Source organism: Phyllostomus hastatus, unplaced genomic scaffold (assembly GCF_019186645.2).
Source record: "Phyllostomus hastatus isolate PE091 unplaced genomic scaffold, TTU_PhHast_1.1 phas_contig_1162, whole genome shotgun sequence".
In the NCBI taxonomy this organism is placed as follows: Eukaryota; Metazoa; Chordata; class Mammalia; order Chiroptera; family Phyllostomidae; genus Phyllostomus; species Phyllostomus hastatus.
In genome coordinates, this window is record NW_025333537.1 from 8,866,395 (window position 1) to 8,887,928 (window position 21,534).

A 21,534-nucleotide genomic window follows, 5' to 3' on the forward strand; every position below is an offset into this window, starting at 1 on the left:
GTAAAAAGAATAATTCTTAGGCAATACAAATAATGCCCTTTTTTATTACAAAATCTTATTATAAAATCATAAGCATGTAATTCTGTAACATAACAATATCCCACTTAAACACACCATGTGACATTTTAGGTGAAATGTTCGAATTAAAACTATAAATTACTACACCCATATCATTGCCCTACCAACCACACTCAAGCAGGCATTTCTTCTGCTGGACGCTGTATTTAGGCAAGTCAAGGCAATTCCAGATCATACCTCATTTCTAGCTTTTGGACGATCAAAAAGAATTTTCAGTGCAAACCGTTCTTGGGTGGAATTCTTCACACAGACTCTAGATTTGTAGAAAAAAATTCAAACAGAAATAATCTATGTTATAAGCTTATTAATCTAACTTAGTAAGTTTGTTCTTTGAGAATTGGACTTCTAATCAAGAATATATCCAGGTGCCTCAGAACAAACTTGCCCCCAGGGCCAGCAGGTGGAAAAGCAGAGAAGCACCTCACCCACCCTTCACAGGCCTCAGCTCCTAAGCCACGTGAAGTCCACTCAAGGCTGGCTGAGAAAGAGAGAGTGGCCTCTGGTGGCTACAAGAGACTTGCACAAGGGCTCCACAGGATCAACATCTTAAGTAATCCCATGTTCCAGACCATGTGATTTGATCAAATACACTTCTAAACAGATGAAAAATAGCCTGACATAAATACCTCTACTTGTTAAATTAAGGCTATTTCAAAAATCTGGCACCCCGATGCTTCTAACTTAAGATGTGTTTTGAATGGCCCTTTGCAGAACAATTTTGTCACAGTTTGCACATGGGTCTCTTACCTAACTGGACCACTAATTCCAGCTCCCAGTTTCTGAGTCCAATTGATATTATATTCCTCTAAAATGGAGGTTTCCTATGAAAATAAAAAGGGAGGGGTCAGAGAAGAATTCTCCAATTAAAGCGCTGAACAACTAAACACAGGGAGGACAACAGATGACCTTATCACTCAACATCTCATTTTCTGTGAGAATCTGATAAGCAAAGTTTCATGTTCTGGAGGGCTCTGTAGACATTTTGTCTAAATGACTGGTTTAGGCATCGTTTTCCAACGAGCAAAAGCAAAAACTTGAGGACAAAAAATTCTTCAGCTCATCTACAAGGCCCATTTGAGCAGACACTCAAGGTCTTGTTTTTTTCTTTGGAGTGTAGGGATAAGATAGTCTTTCAAAATGCTTCATTACTAAATACTTACTCACTAAAACAGGCAAGTATTTTCTGAGATTCCAGAAAGACTGGTCTGATACTTGCTGCTATGATATATTGGCCTATGTCCTTGAACGAGCTGATCACATTGTTGGAATAACTGAATAAATTAAGATTTAAAAGTCCACATAAAACAGCAGTAAGTATCACAGTAAATTTATATAGTTTTCAACAGCACCATTTTCAGTACAAAGATATTCTGTCATAGTCACTGTATAACAATACTTTTTTATATTTTTCAAAATATTTTCAAATAGTTTTCAATAGTTTCAGATACATCTCCACAGTTTAGTGAAAGTCTTCATGGAATTCCTGTTTAGTCACTGTTTGCTGAGTTTCTGCTGCCTTCCACTTTTACGCAGGAGAGCTATACATTTAAATCGTGGTAGGCTGGAATTCATTTTTCAGGGTTCCACAGGTAGAATGGGAAACCAACTGCAGACCTTGAGGAGTTAGGCCAAACCTAAAGAGTTTCAAATTGTTTTGTAGCAATGAAAACCTGAAAGATAATATTTACCACTAGAATCTTGATTCCCAGTGTATGAGAACAGGTTATCTGTCCATGTAACACACTCATTTGTGCCGTTATTATGTGCCACACACCAGGCTAAATTCAGAGATGAAAACAGAGCTTCTGCCCAGTGAATATGCAAGTGTATAAAACAAGTTTAGAGCCCTAGCTGGTGTGCCTCAGTGGACTGAGCACCAGCCTACAAACCAAAAGGTTGCTAGTTCCATTCTCGGTCAGGGCACATGCCTGTATAGCAGGCCAGGTCCCCAGGTGGGGGCATGCGAGAGGCAGCAGATTGATGTTTCTCTCACAGAGCCCTGGGTCAGGACACACAGGAGAGGCAACCAATGTTTCTCACACATCAAGGTTTCTCTGCCTCTCTTTCTCCCTCCCTTCCCCTCTCAAAATAAAGAAATACAATCTTAAAAAAAAAAAGCTTAGAATAGCCTTCATTGCCACACCCTTCTGCTGCCCAGTCTTGATAAAGGTTCTCATCATACAGGAATGCTTGACAATTGTGGAATGAATGACTAGAAAGGTGAGCCGAAGTCAGATGACAGAGAGATGCTTATCTGGAAGGCACCCGCAGAGTCATTACATAAACTCCCTTCTGAAAAACTGTACACCAGGTTAGGGAGCTTGTGAACATCACAGAGTCAGTTATAGGCACTGACAAGATTAGAATCCATAGCTTTGGCCTCTTTCCCAGCACCATTCGGCTATCAGGGTTAAATGCTCAGGCCTCGGCACGAAGAATAGGGACAAATCTTGCCCAATCAGGGAGAGAGAGGTTCCAGGTTCTGTCTCCACTCACCACCTCCTAAACAGAAGTTAAACCTACCCACATAACTTGTCTACCTCCTCGCATGTTTCCACTGCATGGCCTGTTGGATTTAGAAGCGTCGGAGAAGGGGGAGAATAAATACAGTCCTGGGAAGAAGGGAGTTGGAGCATAGTCTAAACTTCATGGTCAAGTTCACTGCCAAACCTCTCCTCAACTCGAATGAAAACGTGCATTTAAAGGGGCTCAGTGAAAAATAAAGATTTGTTCTATGGAATTATTTGTTATAATCAGAGCAAAGGATGGTTCACATGCCCACTTCTGGGCATTAGAGCCAAAATTCATCACTGTGCTAATGCTTATTAAGACCCAAGTCATCACCACACTAGCGCTTATTAAGACGGCACTCTACCCAATGGACAGCCAGGACAGTTCAACTTGCAGAGGCTCCAACTGGAGTTCCGACAGCCGGCTTGGCAGAAGGTAAGAGAGGCACTGCCAGGCTTCTTTACTGTCCTGACTTCCGAACCCTGTTTTTCTTATACCTCTTTTCCTCTTGCCTAGGTTTAATTCTTTTTTTTCCCCTTTTTTAAGATTTTTATTTATTGACTTCTAGAGAGAGGGGAAAGGAGGGAAAAAGAGAGGGAAACATCGGTTCCTCTCATACATGCCCCGATCAAGGACCGAACCTGCAACCCAGCCATGTGCCTTGACCGGGAATTGAACCAGCACCCTTCTGCTTTGTAGAACAACGCCCAGTCAACTGAACCACACCAGTCAGGGTCCCAGGTTTAATTCTTGCACCTTTGTCAATGGTGCTGTAAACACGCAACAGTGCTAAGGCTTCACTAAGCCCAGCTGGGCCAAAGGAGTAAGACTCTCCAGCCCTGGCCAGGTAGCCCAGTTGGTTGGAGCACTGTCCTGTTATGTCAAGGTTGAGGGTTCAATCCCCAGTCAGGGCACATACAATGAATACATAAATATATGGAAAAACAAATGGATCTCTCTTCCTCTTTTTCTCAAAATCAATAAAATAAAATTTTAAAAAAGAAGTAACACTCTCACAGCTGTCAACTCTTCTATGTGTTGATAGCATATTTTCTCACATATTTTAATGACAAAGGAGATAGGAAGGCATGTGTCAATTCATACACTTTACTGAAGGAAATTATGCAATACTTCAGAGCTGTCAGTGACAAACACACTGATTGGGTTCTACTAAAGAAATACATACATTGCCTTAAATTAAGGATAGAAATACATGGAATGATGTAATCCTTGAGAATCCTTCTAGACCTAGTGTCAGCAAATTGCGACCCACAGGCAAATCTATCCATTGCTTGTTTTTGTAAATAATAATATTCACAAGGTAATAAATTAAATATATTTATATATAACAAACAAAAATAAAATAATACAATAAAAATTGATATTGAATATTTACTGGATTAAAAGAAAAGATTCAACTGTAAGTGCTGTCTATGAGAGAGACACTTTAGATTCAAAGATGGAACTAGGTTAAAAATAAAAGAATTTTAACAAATGGTGCTGGGAAAACTGGATATCCACATGCAAAAGAATGAAGTTGAACCCTTAACACTATATACAAAAATTAACCCAAAATGGACCAAAGACCTAAATATAAGACCCAAAACAATAAAACTCTTAGAAGAAAACATAAGACAAGAGTTTCACAACATTGGATCTGGAACAGGTAATAAAAGAAAAATAAACAAAATGGACTTAATGAAATTTAAAATTTTTGTGCATCAAAAAACACTATTAACAGTAAAAAAGGCAACCCACAGAATGGTAGAAAATATCTGCAAATCATATATCTGATAAGGGACTGATATCCAGAATATATAAAAAACTCCTAAAACTCAATCAAAAAATGGGCAAAGGACTAAAATAACATTCCTTCAAAGATACACAAATGGTCAATAAGCACATGAAAAGATGCTCAGCATTACTGATCATGAAAAAAATGAAAAGCAAAACTCACACCCATTAGGTGGCTGCTAAAGGCAGAAAATAACCAGTGGTGACGAGGATACAGAGAAACTGGGACTCCATGCACCGTTGGTGGGAATACACAATGGCACAGCTGTTACGGAAAACAACAGTTCCTCAAAAAGTTTAAAATGGAATTACCATATAATCCAGCAATTCCATTTCTGAGTACCTAGCCAAAAGAATTGAAAGCAGGGTCTTGAAGAGAGATTTGTACGTCCATGTTCACAGCAGCATTATTCACAGTAGCTACAATGTGTAAGCAACCTAAGTGTCTGCTGAAAAATGGATGAGCAAAACGTGGCTGATACATACAATGGAATATTATCCAGCCATAGAAAGAAAGGAAATTCTGCAATATACCACAACACAGATAAATCTTGAGAACATCATAATGTGAAATAACTGAAATTAGCCAGTTGCAAAAAGACAAATACTGGATGATTCCGCTTATATGTAGTACTCAAAATAGTCCAAACCAATGAGTACAGAACTTGAGTTTTAAAAGATGTAGAGTCTGAAGATGGACAGTGGTGATGGTTGTACAAAAGTATGAATGTATTTGATACTACTGAGCTGGATACTGGAGAATGGTTAAGATGGTAAATTTCATTGTATGTATTTTACTAGCTGGAGTAGCTAAACTGACAACAGACAAAATAGACTTTAAAATAAAGGATGTTAATAGAGAAGGGAAGGCACTTTATATAATGATAAAAAGGTCAATTCAGCAGGAAGGTATAACAACGATAAGCATATATACATGCACCTAATAGAGTCCAAAAATACACGAAGCAAAAACTGACAGAATTTAAGGGGAAAACAGATAATTCAAAAATAACAGCTGGAGATTTCAGTACTTCCCACTCTCAGTAATGGACAGAAAAGCTAGACTGAAAATCAGCAAGGATCTAGAAGACAATACTATCAACCACCCTGACCTAACTGACATCTACAGAGCACTCCATCCAATGACAGAGGAATATATATTCTCCCCAAGTGCACATGGATAAAACGTATGCTAGATCATAAGTCTCAGAGAATTTTTTATCATGGATTACAGGACAGTATTAAGATGACAACTGTCCCCAAACTGCCCAAGAGATTCAATGGAATCTCTGCCAAAAGTCCAATCAGCCTGTTCTTGATTATCACCCAGCCTAAGTTTAAGTGCTATGGTTACTTCCCAGGAAAACAGCTTTTCCAGCTTAACTTCAGAGGTCTCAGTTCCCACCATTTGAGAGACAGCCTAAAAAACACAAAACCATGAATACAACACAATGCCACAGTCCAAAAGTTGTACTGGATGTGATGCTGGCTTACTTCCAAGGGAGTACATTCTAGTCATTCTAGTACTAGTACATTCTAGTACTGAAGTGGCTGTCAGTTCAGGTATTTTCAGCTCCACCAAACTGTATGGGTTGGGCACACCCAAATCAGTAGGAAGAATCACCAATGACCTGTCAAGTATGTGAAGGCTAAAAAACAAAACAAAACAACCTCTAGAAAATTAGATTGGGCAATCCCGACCAAGTGAAGAAAACAGCAAGTCTTTCTAAACCACTCTTAAATTGCTATACGCCAGTATTCTCCAAGCTCTTACTACATGTTAGCTATTGTTATAAGCACCTTTAGATATAATTGCTGATTAAATCCTCAAAAATACCCTATGAGCTGGAGAGTGTTTTTATCTCCTTCCTATGCATGAAGAAACTAAGGGACAAGGAAGTGAAGTAGACTTGACTGACTCAAGGACACAGCTAACCAATGGCAAGGCTGAGATTTAAACCCATGAGTCTACCTTCAGAAATTGCTGTAACCGCTAAGTAGCAATGCCTGCCCATTTCTATCTGCCCACTAGAACTGTGTCCCTCTTCTGCTCAAAACTCTCCCAGACTTCCCATTCTACTTACGATCAAAGCCAAAGTTCTTACAATGGTCTGCAAGGTCCCATGTTCTCCGGCTTCCCGTTATTTCTAACAGTCTACACAGACAGACCCAGGGCACTGCAGCCGCCGTGCTGTTCTGGACCACACAGGGACCTGCACCGACCAGTACTTTTGTACCTGCCTTTCCCACTGCCAGGAATATTCTTCCCCAAGACAGTGGAGCTTTGTTCCTTGATTCCCCTCAGAGCTTTACGGAAATGTCACCTCCTCAGAGAGGCCTTTCCTGACCAATCTTCCTCAAGTAGTACTCCCCACCTTTTTATACTTCCTACTTATAACCACCTAGCAATGTGTATTACCTAATTCTGCCATCTAGAGTATAAGCTCCGTGAGAGCAGGGCCATCCAGGGGGCTGGCTTTGCACCACTAGTGCCTAAGAGAGCAGCCGGCACAATATGCCTGTTGGGTTTAAAAACCTGCCACATGTGCTTTAATTCACAACCCGGTCATATAACTCTAGGCAGTAAGTCATGACCCTGTATCAATAAAATCTAAACTAAAAGAAAAAAATGGATACATTAAGGCACTCTTATTTAACAACAAAAAACGCTGTTTATTTACTTTACAGGTATATATGAGACAGTATCCAGAGAGTAAATTCTAGTATTAGCTGAAGCGTTGGTTTTAAATCTCCTTTGACATGTACAGGATCTGCCTCTACAGGGTCTTCTGAATTTTAATGTAATTGTGTATGTTGAGCTTGAACCAAAATTGTATAGTAACGACGGGACATGTAATGGTTTATGATGACCTTGATCTCTTTGCAGCTGAGCTCATCCCATCACGTTCCCTCCTAGGTGGTGGGTGCTAATAAGTGTTCTGCTTTATCGCCCAACTGGCAGCATATCACTACAGCCTACAGATCGATGTTGGCTCCACATTTCAGGGACAAGTGCCATCAGCCTCTTTACAGGGTGAGTCCTCATGGTTTCCACTTTATTAATGAACGGAGTTAAAGTTTTTCTAAAACAGTTAAAACGAGTTTGTATCTTCGGAGGTACTGACCCATCAAAGCGGTCTTTTAGAGCCTTTATTTCTATTATTAAAAATTTTACTTTCCTGCCCTGGTCTTGTGGCTCAGTTGGCTGGAGAGTCATTCTATGCACATGCCCATCAGGACACAAGCCTGGGTTGTGGGTTCAATCCCCAGTCGGGGTGCATACAAGAAACAACCAATCTATGTTTCTCTATCTCTACCCCTTCCCCCACTCTAAAATCAATGGAAACATATCCTCCAGTGAAGGTTTTGATCTTCCTTAATGTGTACATTATATTTTGATGTATCTTTTAATTTTTTTAAGATTTTATTTATTTTTAGAGAGAGGGGAAGGGAGGAAGAGAGGGAGAGAAACATCAACATGTGGTTGCCTTTAACACGCTGCCTAATGGGGCCCTGGCTCACAACCCAGACATGTGCCCTGATTAGGAATTGAACTAGCAACCCTTTGAGTCGCAGAGCCAGCACTCAATCCACTGAGCCACACCAGCTAGGGCTTGATGTATCTTTTAAAAGGTGAAGTTTCTTTGGAAAAGCTGATGATTTCTATAACCTTTACCGCCCGAAAAATTGTTACCAGTTTATGTTTTTAATTAGTTATTGGTAATAGTGCTTGTGTCTTGAAAGTGAAAATAACCCTAAATTGCCAATGAATGCCTGTCCCTCAAAAGAAAATGAAATTCTTGAAAGGACTGAGTTGACTTAACACTGTAAAATAAGTAAATAATACCTTATTAAACTTTAAGCTTCATGTTCATACACAGGACTCATTTCCTAGTCACAGCTAGGTGACTTGGTCTTAGTGCCGTAGTGCCTCAAAGAGTCACACACATAAAAAAGAGTAAAACTGGTTTTAGAAAACCTGTCATTTTATTTGGGTCATTTTAGAACACATAGTTGCTTTTCTTTTGGTTAACAGAGCAGTGAGTCACGGGACACCTTCAGCTCTTCCTAAATAAACTCGGTGCTCCCCAGGAGGAGAGGGGAGAGGGAAAGGGGAGGGGAACACACGGGAAAGGGAGGACAATCTATTCGCCAAAGGACGGGGCTTGTAAGAAGGCGAACCACCTCCTTGTGAAACTGCAGGTTTCCAGGAGGCTCGTTTCGAACCAGCCCGGAGGGGTGGGTGACGGTCCAGGTCTCCGAGCAGATCACCCCGCAGCAAATGCGGGGACGCGGGGAGCGATCGCAAGGAGAGCAGGAGGGCCCCTCCGTACCATTCACATCGGGCATCTCCATGCCACCCACCTCCCGTACTAGCTGGGCAAAAATCACATTCCCGCTTCGACCAGGTTAGTCGGACCTCCCTCCCGACACACGCACGCATCCTTCGTCCCCGGGCTGGAAAAGGCAGGCCGCGGAATCCCGGACAGACCGAAACCGCGGCGTCGCTGGAACCTCTCTCTCCGAGTTCTCTCCGCTCTGAGGCCGCAGCCGACAGGAGCGCCGCAGGGACAAAGCGGGAAGGAAGGCGGCATCTCCCCCTTACCTTGATGGCTCTCTCCATGGCGCTCTCCTCCGACATGCTCCGCAGGGCCCCCACGGCCGGCAGCGACGGAGGCTGTGCAGCCGCTCGGTCCCGCCGTAGCCGAGGGAGCACAGGGCTGGGCGCTCGGGCCCCTGCGCCTTGGGGGGACCGGCGGCAGCCGCCCCCAGGGGCTGGTGGGGATGTGGGCCCCGGCGCCGGCTCGGCTTCGGCGGGCGGCTCTAGGCTGGCGGCGGCGGCAGCGGCGGCGGCCCCTGGGGACAAGCCTTTGTGCTGGGCCCTGCCAGGCTGCTTCCCGGCCTCATCCCCGGCCGGGGACTCAGGCTCCCGCGGCAGGGCGAACCGGAAAGCGCCCCGATTCGGGGCGCCGTGCAAGGGCCTCGCGGGGCCGCCGCTTAGGCCCGGGCTCGCCAGGTCCTAAGGAGGAGCCTGCGCCTCCGCCTCCGCCGCCGACACCGCCGCGATGCCGAGGCCGAGCCCGTCGCCGCCGCTGTTGCTGCTCCCGAGGCCGCTTCAGCGCCACACATCGCCGGGACACCGACGCCGGGCAGCCCCGCCCGCCGCCCGCCCGCCGGCGCTGTGCCCCGCCCGAGCTCCGGGCAGCCCCGCCCGCCGCCCGGCTCCGTGCCCCAGCAGCTCCGCGCGCCCCTCGCCGCCGCCCGCCGGGATTCCCGAGCGCCCCCAAACCGCGCGGGTGACTTGCAGGCGCCCGCCAGGGTCTCCCCGGTGCGCCACGACCAAAACAGGCCCCGGGGCCCTCTACCGCGCGGGCGCCCGGCTGATGACGCATTGGGCCGGGCCCGACCGGGCGGGCCAGCGGAGCTGGACCGGACTCCAGTAGCCCCGTGAGCCCCGTTCGCACCCCTCTCTCTCCCCCGCTGGAGTCGACTCTGGGACGTCGACTCCCGGTAGAGGACCGGACAGGACGCGGAGGCCCTGGACGGGTTGGTCCTGCGGTAAGAGAACAGAAGTGCGCACAATGGCTATACTAGTTCTACCTACGGGGCGGGAATTTTACGGGAAGCTCTTTTCCTCCATTAGTTCCCTTTTTCTTTACAGTAGAGGCATTTATCCCTCTGAGGTAAGTACGCTTAAGTCCTTCATCCCCGTTTACAGTGTAGGTAACTGAGGCCCAGAGAGCCGAGCTCGCGCGCAGCTGAGAAGTGGTCCAGGTTTGCGCTTCTTACCAAACCAACAACCTATGAAAGAACCTTGCAGGACCTTTTGGCCGATCCCCGCTTGATGGTTCCTCATTCATTCACTTATTTACTGAGCACCTCCGGGTGCCAGGCTTCCCGTGTGGACCGTGGGGAAACACTAAGAACGAGACGCGGTAGCTGCTCCTTCGCAGGGAAGGGAAGCAGGAAATAAACCCGGAAAAACAGAGTTTGTAGACGCCAAGAGGAAAGTGAACAGAGTGCTGAGATAAAAGAAGAACTGGATGTGAGGATCCCCGCCCCCCGCCCCCCCCCCACACTATTAGATGGTCAGGGAAGGTCCTCCAGGAGGTAACAGTGAAGCTGAGACCTGAGAATTAGAAGACGCTGCCATTTGGAACTCCGAGAGTCGTCTGGGCAGATGGAACAGCAAGCACAAAAGTTTTCAGGTGAAATTGAGCTAAATGTGTTCAGGGAGCAGCAAGAAGGTGATTGTAGCTGGGGCAGAGCGCACAGCAGGGTGACAGAGGGTGAGGTTGGAGAGGTGGCTGGGGCAGTGTCACATACACCCTTAGGGGTCAGGATAAGAACTTGGGAGTTTATTCTAAGCCGTTGGAAGACTTGAAGGTAGAGTGGTGTGATCATGTTTATGTTTTAAAAGGTCACTGCTGTATAAAGAATGAAATACTGGCAAGCAAGAGTGGAGGCAAGGAGAGCTATTAAGAGGCTATTAGAATAATCCAGATGAGAGAGTATTATGATACCTGAACTAAGGAGGCGGCAGTAAAGATAGGGTAGATGGAGTTATATTTTGGTAGAGTTGAAGGACTTCCCAGAGGATTCACTGTGGAAGGTGGGACTAAGAAACACATCAAGAATAACTTCTAGGTGTGTGACTTAAGCAGCTGCATGGATGAAGGTGCCTTTTGATGAATGAAGGACTTGATGAGGGTGAGGGTGGGGAACCCAAACTTTTTTTTCTATCTACGTTAATTTGAGTCTCCTGTGCAATATACCAGAGGACAAGGCAAATACGTAACTGGATATTGTGGTGCAGGCATAATGATCCTCTCTGTTGGCTGTACGCCGATAGTACGTTCTTCGGCCCCCCTTACAGTAGGTGAATAGCCGTGAATGGCCGTGTGCTCTCCATAATGGAGAGTTAGCAGAAGAGATGTGCACAGTTTCCAGGTTTAGCCCAGAAAATCCGTCAGCAGGTGCTCCCTGTGCTCTTACTTATTCTGTCGGCTGGAAGACGATAACCAGGCTCTGGAGAAGGCGAGGCCTCAAGATGGAAGACTCCTGAGTGGAGGAGAACTCTGCGCTGTCAACCTAAACACCCACCCCAGGACTGTTATATGAGAAAGAGAATAAACCTCTCTTTTGAGTTTTTATGTATTTGAGTCTTCTTTTCATAGCAGCTTTGCCTGTGCTGCCTGATACCAGTAAGAACAGTTGATCTAGCAGTAAGCTTTGGGAGAAATTTTCTAAATGACTTGAATTGACATTGTCAGTAGCAGGAACTAGAAGGTGCCTTGGATTCATTCAGGCATGCACTGACTCAGTGGGAAGTTGTTACTGCGTGTGCCAGGCACCGTGCTCCATCATAGAGATGCGGAGACGAGGTCCCTGCCCTCGGATGCTCTAAGCCTGGCAGCTGCACGTGCTCTCCCTCTGCCTAGAAATTTACTCTCCTCTCCCAACACACACACGGCCTAGTTCCTACACATTCTGAAGCCACATTCTAAATACCATTTTATCGGAAAGACGATGCCTAACCCTGGTCTCCAATCTAAATCTGATATTCCTGTTATTGTAACTTACTTCTTTGTACTTCTCACAATTTTTATTTATGTATTTATTTGTTTTCTTTATTCTGTAGTGTCCTTCCCGACTAGAATAAATATCTCAGCAAGGGAAAGACTCTAATCTGTATAACTGGTTACATTTAACACTCAGTCCACTGCAAGTGTTTAATAAATAGTTGTTGAAGGAATCAATGAATGGAGAAGGCAGAGCCCTGGGGAAGGAGAGGTTCCGTCCACTACAGCTGGGGAGGCTATAGAAAGACTGGCTTCCATCTTGGGTGCCCTCTCTTTTGCTTCCAAAATGCAATTATGGGACAGGCATAGAAGAGACATTCCCAATCTAAAAGGGAGAAATCAGAAGGAAGAAAGGGGTGGTGGGTCCCAAGCAAGTCTCTTGCAAAACCCAGCAAGGCCATTACTGTTAGCTCTTAAGGCTCTAGAATAAGCCCCTGGTTCCATGCTCTGTCCTCTGGACCCACTGGCATTGCAGCTCTGCTGGGGGGGGGGGGTTCCTACCCCCAAGGCTCTACAGGGTGGCCCTGCCACCCTGTCCTCGGGGGAAGGCTCTTTGGTCTATTGAAACCCAGGCAGTGGCCCGGATGGTTTCTGAATTGCCTTTGGGGTCACTTTCCCTTTTCTTGAAGAATAGAGCACATTCACAGCCACGTAGCTTTGTTGTCCTGTCCTGTGGAAAGTGAAGGGTCTGAAAGCCTGCCTTCTTTGCTTTCTGTCTTGGTCCTCTTGTTCAAATGTGGGGTGTTTCTGCCTGTATAATCCAGTAACTTCTTTATCGGGTGATAGTCCAATCATACCCTTTGGTATTTTGCAAACATACTTTCTCCCTTTTCTGCAATATAGACAGGCTAAGAATTCTCCTAGTCTTCTAAGTTCTGACTCCTTTTGTGTAACAGCTCCTTCTTCAATTCATCTCTTGCCTTTCATATTTTATCAGCTGAACCACACTGTTCTTCAAACACTGTACTTAGAAGTTTCAGCTGAATATTTAGTTTCATTGCTCCCAAGCTCTACTTTGCAAAAGCACTGGGACCCAGTTCAGCCAAGTTCCTTGCCACTTTACAACAAGGATTGCCTAACAAGATGGACCTTAACATCCTTATTTCTGTCAGCATTCCATTCATGATTATGTATGCACTCTCTAGGGAAACAGAAGGTTTTTCTCCAGTTCTCCCTTTTTCTTTGTGAGCCCCCGCCAGAACTGCCCTTAGCATCCGTATTTTTGGCACGCACCTCAAAACTCCCAGCTTCTACCCATTATCCGTTATCCACTATCCAAAGCCACTTCCACATTTTTTAGGTATTTGTTGCAACAGTACCCTCCTCAGTACCAATGTCTCTTACAGCTTGAGCTGCTGTAACAAAATACTATCTAGTGGGTGTCTTAGGAATAGGCATTTATTTGTTTTAGGTCTGGAGGCTGGAAAGTCCAAGATGAAGGTGGTGACAAATTCAGTTCCTGGTGAGAGCCTTCTTCTTGGCTCACAGACAAGTGGCCTTGTCCATGTATCTTCACTGGTAGAGAGAGAGCAAACTCTTGTTCTCTTTCCCTCTTCTTGTAAGGACACTGCTCCCAACACAGGGGCCCCACCCTCATGGCCTCATCTAAACCTAATTACACCCAAAGGCCCCACTCCAAACACCATCACATGGAGGGGGTAGCACTTTGATATATTGGAGGGTACACAAACATTCCGACCATAACATGGCCTAAAGTGAAAGTAAAAGTTGTGACTGTGGCATTTTAAGACCTCAAACAACTATTCATTCATGGAAAAGATCCTTTCAAAAGATTCAGGATGCATCTCACAGATTCTCTCAACCAAACAACAGAGCTTCTAGGAAGCTTAAGGTCATTGATCTGCTGGCCTTGCAGCAGGAGCCTAAGGCAGAGAAGGACTCCTTTCAGGGAGATTTGTGGGTGTGGCTCTTGCCTAATGGTGTGAACTCCAAGAAGGTTCCCAGGAAACCCAGAAAGGTCTTGAATGAGTTATATTTGGACTCCTGGACTAAAGGAGAGAGAGACAATATAGAATGAAGAGAGGCCTTGAGACTGCTCTACTTCTGTCAGGAAGCAGAGAGCTAGCTGCAAACATGTGCTACTTTAAAAAAAAAAATAGAGGGGAAGGGAGAGAGAAAGAGAGTGAGAGAAACAATTTGAGTAAGAAACATCGATTTGGTTGCCTTCTGTAGATGCTCTGACTGTGGGCCTAACCTGCAACCCAGACATGTGCCCTGACTGGTGACCTTTCTCTTTGTGGGGTGACACCCAACCCACTGAGCCACACCGGTCAGGGCTAAGCTGCTTTGTTTGTAGTAATTTCTTATGTAGCAGTAGATTACCAATACAGATGGTTAAGAAAAAAACAAGGAATGCATGTGAGAGGCCCTGGTGTCTTGGTCTAGGATGATGGCAGCAGGAACTGGGGAGAATGGAGCAGATCTAAGATGTGTTTTGCAGGTGGAATCGGCAGGAGGTGGTGACGAATTGGATATGGGGGATGAAGGGAAAGGAAGTGGCCAGGACAATTCTCGGGTTGAACCTGGGCAGGAGCAACCCAGTGGACAGTGTGCATTTACAAAGATGGATCCCACTGGAAGAAAAAAGTGACCAACGGTACTGGCAGGAGCTCAGCGACTGAAATATAGGGGTGCATGGATGTGGTCACCCTGCCCCTGATGTGGCCATCGTCTCTGAGGCACAACTGTCCTCAATCAGCAGTTCCGGAAGAGTAGCCCTGCTCGGCAGAAGACACGTGATGCTGCCGTAATTGTGTGTGTGTGTGTGTGTGTGTGTGTGTGTAAAGGAACGTAAGTGTTGGCGAGGATGTGGACAAATTGGAACCCTCGTACATCCTCATACATTTGACACTGATGGGAGTGTGAAACGATCACGGCCACTCTGGAAAACAGCTGGCAGCTCCTCCAAAAGTTACATGTAGAATCGCGATGTGATCCAGCAGTTCCATCCTAGATATATACCCTAAAGAACTGAAGGTAGGTGTCCAAACAAAACCTGTCCAACAGGTGTTTATCTGTTCACCTGTTATATACTAATGTTCACAGCAGTGCTGTTCGCAACAGGCAAAAGGTGGAAACAACCCAAATGTTCATCAATGGGTGAATGGATAAACAAAATTTGGCCTTTCCATGCAGTGGAATGTTACTCAACCATAGAAAGGAATGAAGCACTGATTTATGCTGCAACGTGGATGAACCTTGCATGGGAACCTAAGTGAGAGAAGCCAGTCACGAGAGGCCACAATCAGGGTGGGGCAAAAGTAGGTTTACAGTTGTGGAAACTAATACAATGATTAATAATACACGAATAAGCTCTGTTTCATGTACTCACTACTGTAAACCTACTTTTGCCCCCTCCCGTACTCTATGCTTTCATTTATACGAAATGCCCAGAGCAGGCAAATCTGTAAAGAGGAAAGGCAGATCAGTGGTTGCTGGGGGTCGGGGAGGGGGATGGGAATTGGGATTGACTCCTCACTGGATACAGAACTTCCTTCTGGGGCGGTGACAGTCCTGGAAATAGAGGACGACAGCCAAGGAGGACGGGTTTCTTTTTAGGACAATGGAAATGTCCCAAAAGTTGTGATAAATACAAAATTCTGGGGGGGGGGGGATTGTATACTTTAAACGGTGTGTGAATTATACATCTCAGTGAAGCTGTTTTAATAAGGGAAGGGACAGAGGGTAGGAAGGAAGGAAATGAGAGCCCACCGTCCTTGTGAGAAACCAGAAAGGGACTTTTGTGATAAATTCCCTGAAACTTGAACACACTTACAGACAGACCCCTGAGGACCTTGTTAAAATGCAGGTTGTGATTCATAGGTGTGGGGCGGAACCTAGGATCCTGTGTTGCTGAGAAGCCGCCTGGTGATGCAGGGGCTGCCAGTTGCTGAGCAAGCGCGGACATCTCCAGGGTGCCCAGCACCCAGCAGCCCTACTTAGGGGATGGGCACAGCTGTGAGTGTCACGCAACCCGCAACCCCCCTCTTCCAGCCGCAGCAGCAGCCGACTGACTTAGGAATGGACATCTGACCCAAGCTGGCCCATCCGAGTCTCCTGGGAATGGGGACTGGAACCCTACACCAGGCTGAGGCAGCCTTTGTTGGCCTCATGAATATTAAAAGGGCAAAAGCCAGCCCGCAGGGAGAGGAGCAGCAGAAAGGAGCAGTTGTCCTGTCTCTCTCTGCACTTCTGCCCCCCCCCCCCCAGTCTCCCCGCACCCCGTCTTCCCTTCACTCAACACTTCGAGTGAGGTCTCCTCGGTCTGAACGCCACCGAGCGGTCCCTGGTTTTGTTTTTAAATGAACATTTAAGTCGTCTGATGTTTTTTGCTATTATAAATAAGTGCTCTTTCCTCCCATGCTTTGCCCACCTGCCCACTTGTTTGTTTTCTTGGATAAACTTTCGGCAGTGGATTTCTACCGGAAAGGCACCGAGACTAGATGAAGTTATATTTATTCTCCTGTAATGTGAAAACATGTCCTGTTTTATTTGTTTACCTACATTTCAGTTCCTCAGAATATGCCGTGGTACATTTGACAGCCCCTGGATAGAAAGTTTTAGCATTTGCTGAGCTCGATTCAGCTCAGATCCTTCGGCCTCTCAGAGTTGGAAGGGACCCTTGCACTCGTCAAGGCCAACCCCATGCCCACAGCACCCCTGCCGGGGCTGCTCAGGCCCCCCGCCCCCCACACTTCCCTGAACTGGCCTGAACCATCCCACGTGCAGCCTCCTCTGCCCAGGCGAGAGGACTCCTGCCAACTGTGGCTCCGGTCTCTCCTTCAGGGGCCACAGAAACACCCTCTCTCTCCTGGGGCTGCTTCTCAGGCGTCTCACTTGGTGGCCTTTTTCAAAAATTATTTCCTTACTGTGGGAAAAATGTATAATAAAATTGACCATCTTTAACCATTTCTAAGGTGTGTATGTATATATATATAGTCCAGTAGTGTTAAATATATTCACATTATTGTGCAACCAATCTCCAGAAGTGTTTAACCTTACAAAACTGAAACTTTATACCCATTAGACAACTTCACTTGGTAGCCTTTTGAAACCCACATGGAAAGTGGGATTCTGAAAAGGCAAAATTTCCAAAGAATCGCAGTATCTCATTCGACAACTGATTCACACTTTCCAGCTGAGAAATGAGAAACAGTGATTAGTTCAAATGTATCAGTACATGACATTTTGATATAGCTTTCAAAATAAACCATTAAATGCTCAGCTCTTCTCCCTCGTATTATTATTATTATTACTATTACTACTACCACTACCAGCTCACAAACAGAACTGATATTCTAACCCCCGTTTCTGGCAACGGGATTGAGAAGAGGAGGCGGTAGGAGTTAGAATGCACACAGGTCAGATGCGGTCTCAGCCTGTCGGGGCTGCTGTAACAAAATGCCACAGGCTGGGTGACGTGTGGACAACAGAAATCTCCCACAGTTCTGGAGCTGGAAGTCCGAGATCAGGGTGCCAGCATGGCTGCGTGAGGGCCCCGGTTCATAGCCAGGGTCTGAGAGTCTCCAAGGTGGCAGAGACAGACCAGGAAATGCCACCTGCTCCCCCAGGATAATCCTGTCTCTCCAGTGTTTCCAGTGTTGTCAGAAGCTCTCACAAGTATGCTCTCAATGTGTATCATATTAAATCTCCAAGTTTGGTAACCAAACTGTGGTTATGTAAGAGAATATCCAAGGTAAAAATTCAAACACCATGAGGTAGTGAGGTAAGTGGGCAGGATACCTGCAACATTCTCATAGATGGTCCAGAAAAAAAAATACATATGAGAAGTAAGAAGGGGAAAGTTTATAGAGCAAATGGGGTGAAATGCTAAAAATGGATGAATCTGAATAGAGTGTTTGAGAAACTGTTGTACTGTTCTTAAAACTTCTGTAAGTTTGACATAATTTCAAAATAAAAAGTAAAAAGCAAAGATGAGGGTTTCTATGTGGCGGGATCAAAGAATGACCTACTGTATGTTTTTTTTTCTAGGGTGGCAGTTCTCACAGTGTGGCCTTTGGACCAGCAGCGTCAGAATCACTGGCACTAAGTAGGTGCACAACAAACATTGTTAGGGCCACAAGATTAGGAGCCAGACTTATATTTCAGTAATCTGTTTTACCATGTGTGTTTATTTCATTTTCAAAAAAGGTAAATAATGTCAATATCAGTAATTACATTACTTGTGTTGCTCCCTTTTATCCTTCACAAAATAGCTGAGTGAGGGCTGGAAGGAACTGTAGGGATTGTGAGGAAATGGAGGCCCAGAGGGTAGGCAGCTCACCCAAGTGACCCCAAACAGCTCTGAGACCCTGGCTGCTTTATTATGTTTTAATTGAGGTGAAATTCACATAACATAAAATAGACCATTTTAAAGCGAACAGTTGAAGTTGTACTTAGTACATTTAAAATCTGGTGCAACCATCACCTCTTATCTAGTTCCAAAAAATTTTCGTTGCCCCAAAAGGAAGCCCTGTATCCCTTAAGTAGTAATGCCCCCTTTCCTCACCCCTGGCAACCACCAATCTGCTTACTGCCTGTACGGATTTTCCCCACTCTGGACATTGCATGTGCGTGGACTCACACAACATGTGGCCTTCTGTGTCTGGCTTCTTTCACTCAGCGTTTTTGAGGTCCATCTATGTGTAGCATGTATCAGTGCCTCATTTCTCTTTGTGTTTGAATATGTTACATTATGTGGATATAGACCACATTTGGTTTATCCATTCACTTGTTGGTGGACATTTGGGAGGTTTCCACCTTTTGGCTGTTATGAATAGTACTGCTGTGAACACGCGGGCACAGCTTTTTGTTGGAGTCCCGGTTTTTAGTTATTTGGGGTATATGACTCTGGCCCCTTTATCCCTTCTTTGCATTGCCTGCCAAATGTTGCCTGTGTTGTGTGTACCAGTTTTTGAAAGGCGTCCCCAGGTAGGTCTATCCTATCAGCTCTTGGAGAGGATGGCGCTGTAGTTGCACTTATTGCCCACGTGGTGGCGCTTACACTTAGGAAAACCTCCGCATTAGCCAGGTTCTCCAGGCTTCCTGAGGTTCCTTGTGTCCTTTATTCTGCCAAAAGTGGAAGCATTTCCTCTTGGCTAGTCCGGAGGGCTAATGGCAGAAACAGCAGCTTCACATCCAATACTCCTGTGACTGACCCACATCCGTATACCTGGAGAGATTAGGTTGTGCATAACCTGAGAACTTTGCTTTTGCTTCAGACAGCTTCTTAAGGTTCTAATTGGTTCCTGCCACTGAAAGCACAAGATGATTAAGTGTCTAGCCTGTCAAACTAACATTATAGACATTCCTTCATAGCAACAATTTCCTTTGTATTCATCGGTTTAAAGGGTGGGTTCTCTTCAAGTTACAGTGAGTCAGATTCACAGAGCTCAGGTGCAAGAAACATTACACCTGTTTTTCCAATTCACTCCTAACAGGGTTCTTGGCAACATTGTTTAGAGTACTAAGATGTTGGTAGTGGCTCAGTAGGGGACTCTCCCTGCAGTCTCCACGTCCCCTCCTTCAGACAAAAGACCCAATCTGGAGGGTGGAGGGTCCATCCCTGCTTCTCAGTGGAGAGTGCCTCTCCAGGCTACTAGGGTGAATATGACTCAGGTCTAAGTCAATCACCACATCTCATCCCTCTGGCCACTGGGATTGGCTGGGGCTAGGGGTGGGATGTCACATCCACTGGCTCAATCAGCGTGAACCTCAAGATCTTGGTCTGGGCGGGCAAAAAGCTCTCGAAGCCAGTGGACCTGAGCCTGGCAGGCGTGAGGCGAAGGCTCCCAAGGGCTGTGGGCTCTTCTAAGGAGTCAGACCCGCCAGAAAGCAAATGGGTGGGGACGGCCTGAAAACAAAGCCCAAGTGACAGAGGTAGAACCAACAGATGGAAACTTTCTGAGCTTCTGGACCAAGCCACGGCCAAAGCCAAGGTCCCAGCATTTTGGGATATGGGAGCCACCTTTTTTTTTTTCCTAAAAAAACACTGGTTTGAATTGGGTTTTCTGATACAACTAAAATATTCTTATATTCTTAAGTGACAGATTATTTGTAAAAAAAAAACAAAAAACAAAACAAATCAAAAAACAAACAAAGCCCTCCCCAGAAGTAATCTCACCCTAAATCATGATATTTTTGGATTAATTTGGTAGTAAGGCATCACCCTAAATCCTGATGGAGTAAAGAGGCATTTTCCTTAGAGAATTATTGAAATATAGAATACAAGTACCACGAGGGCAGGGACGGCCGTTTCTGCTGACCAGCCTGTCCCCGGTGCCGCCAGACTCCAGCTTGCAGTGCGCCACCCCAGCCCCGGGAGGGGCCGCCAGCAGGCTGGGGGAGGGGGGTGCAGAGCTCTGCCCTCTGCTGCACTGGCACCATCAGAGCTAAAGTGCGGTTTTGGTTTTATCGGCAGTAAAACCAAATTCCCTCGTGAAGCAATGCGAGCTGGGCTGTCCTGTGGATGCTGACGACTGGTCCATAGAACCCTGCTTTCCTCCTCCCCGAGACACACTTATTTCAGGTACGAACATTTGTACAATAACTAGATTTACTCGTATATGAATCTATGATCTAAGTGATTAGGTTTACCTCATCTCATTATTTTAAATGTAGTAACATTGTTTTGCTTTCATCATTTGCATAATGCCTCCTATTTATTACAGTTACATGCAATTTTTTAACATATGGCAATAAGGTATTTTTTAAAATTTTTATCTGAATGAGTTGATTTAAGAAAAAAGTAAATGATAATACAGGTATATGCACATATGACAAAAAGTGTGAAGTGCTATTCAAATAAGTGAAATTATTCTTTTGTGGACTGGGGTCATTTATCAGATGAGGCTTGGCTGGAGGGACGTAAGGCCAGGGGTCAAACAATGAGCTTCATTACTTCCCCGACACTGTCTGCAAAAATTATGCAAAAGGTGTTGTTTTTCTTAAGAGAGGATCAGACTTTTCCTCAGATTCTTACAGAACTCTCTGACCCAAACATGGTCACTGACTTCACAAACTGCCGCGAGTCAGCTGTCTCTGCTGCAGTTCCGCTGCTCACCCAGGGAGCTCTGACTCCGACTTGACTAGGAATGCAAATTCCTAATTGGCCAGGTCCCTTGACTACAGGAAGGCAGTCTTCTGGGTAGGAGACCCAAAAGGTCTGGTTACTGGAAATGCAGGCCTCACTTAAAATGAGTAAACTGACGTCTGGTTTCCAAATGGGTCTCATGAAATCGGTCCAGCATGAGTCTGCCTCATCTGACCCAATGATATGTGTCTCAACTTAAGCACAGAGAACCACTGGGATGGGGGTCTCTGTCTGAGGGCAGGGCCGGGAGTCTTGTGCAGGTGTCATCCTTAGGCGCCCGGCACAGAGCGTGCCACAGGTGAACAGGCCATAGGTCTCTGGTAATTAAAATACATGAAACAAAAGCTATTTACTCATAGTAGGGAGGGGTGCCGTTGCCACACAAACACAGGGACGCCACACCTCTGTGGCAGCATTTCCTTGGGTTACTGAGACGAGGAAGAGTTACCCAAGAAG

The 21,534-nt window shown here is 45.5% G+C and overlaps 2 protein-coding genes across 4 annotated transcripts in view; one reads left to right on the plus strand and one right to left on the minus strand.

Annotated features, from left to right (window-relative positions):
• Nucleotides 1-9,117, minus strand: part of MAPKAPK5 (MAPK activated protein kinase 5) — a 31,192-nt gene extending 22,075 nt beyond the window's left edge. For all 3 annotated transcript variants that reach the window (XM_045843578.1, XM_045843574.1, XM_045843571.1), the window contains exons 1-3: nucleotides 8,990-9,117; nucleotides 826-899; nucleotides 256-331 (exon numbers count right to left, since the gene is read on the minus strand). In XM_045843578.1, coding sequence (XP_045699534.1) covers nucleotides 256-331; nucleotides 826-899; nucleotides 8,990-9,025 — 186 coding nt within the window. In that variant the 5' untranslated portion in view covers nucleotides 9,026-9,117. The remainder of the gene's footprint in view (nucleotides 1-255; nucleotides 332-825; nucleotides 900-8,989) is intronic.
• Nucleotides 9,022-11,541, plus strand: LOC123821900 (serine/arginine repetitive matrix protein 1-like). The gene is made up of 2 exons (XM_045843604.1): nucleotides 9,022-9,942; nucleotides 10,103-11,541. Exon 1 carries the CDS (start codon nucleotides 9,169-9,171, stop codon nucleotides 9,682-9,684), a length of 516 nt encoding a protein of 171 aa, XP_045699560.1. The 5' UTR covers nucleotides 9,022-9,168; the 3' UTR covers nucleotides 9,685-9,942; nucleotides 10,103-11,541.
• Nucleotides 11,542-21,534: the final 9,993 nt, after the last annotated feature.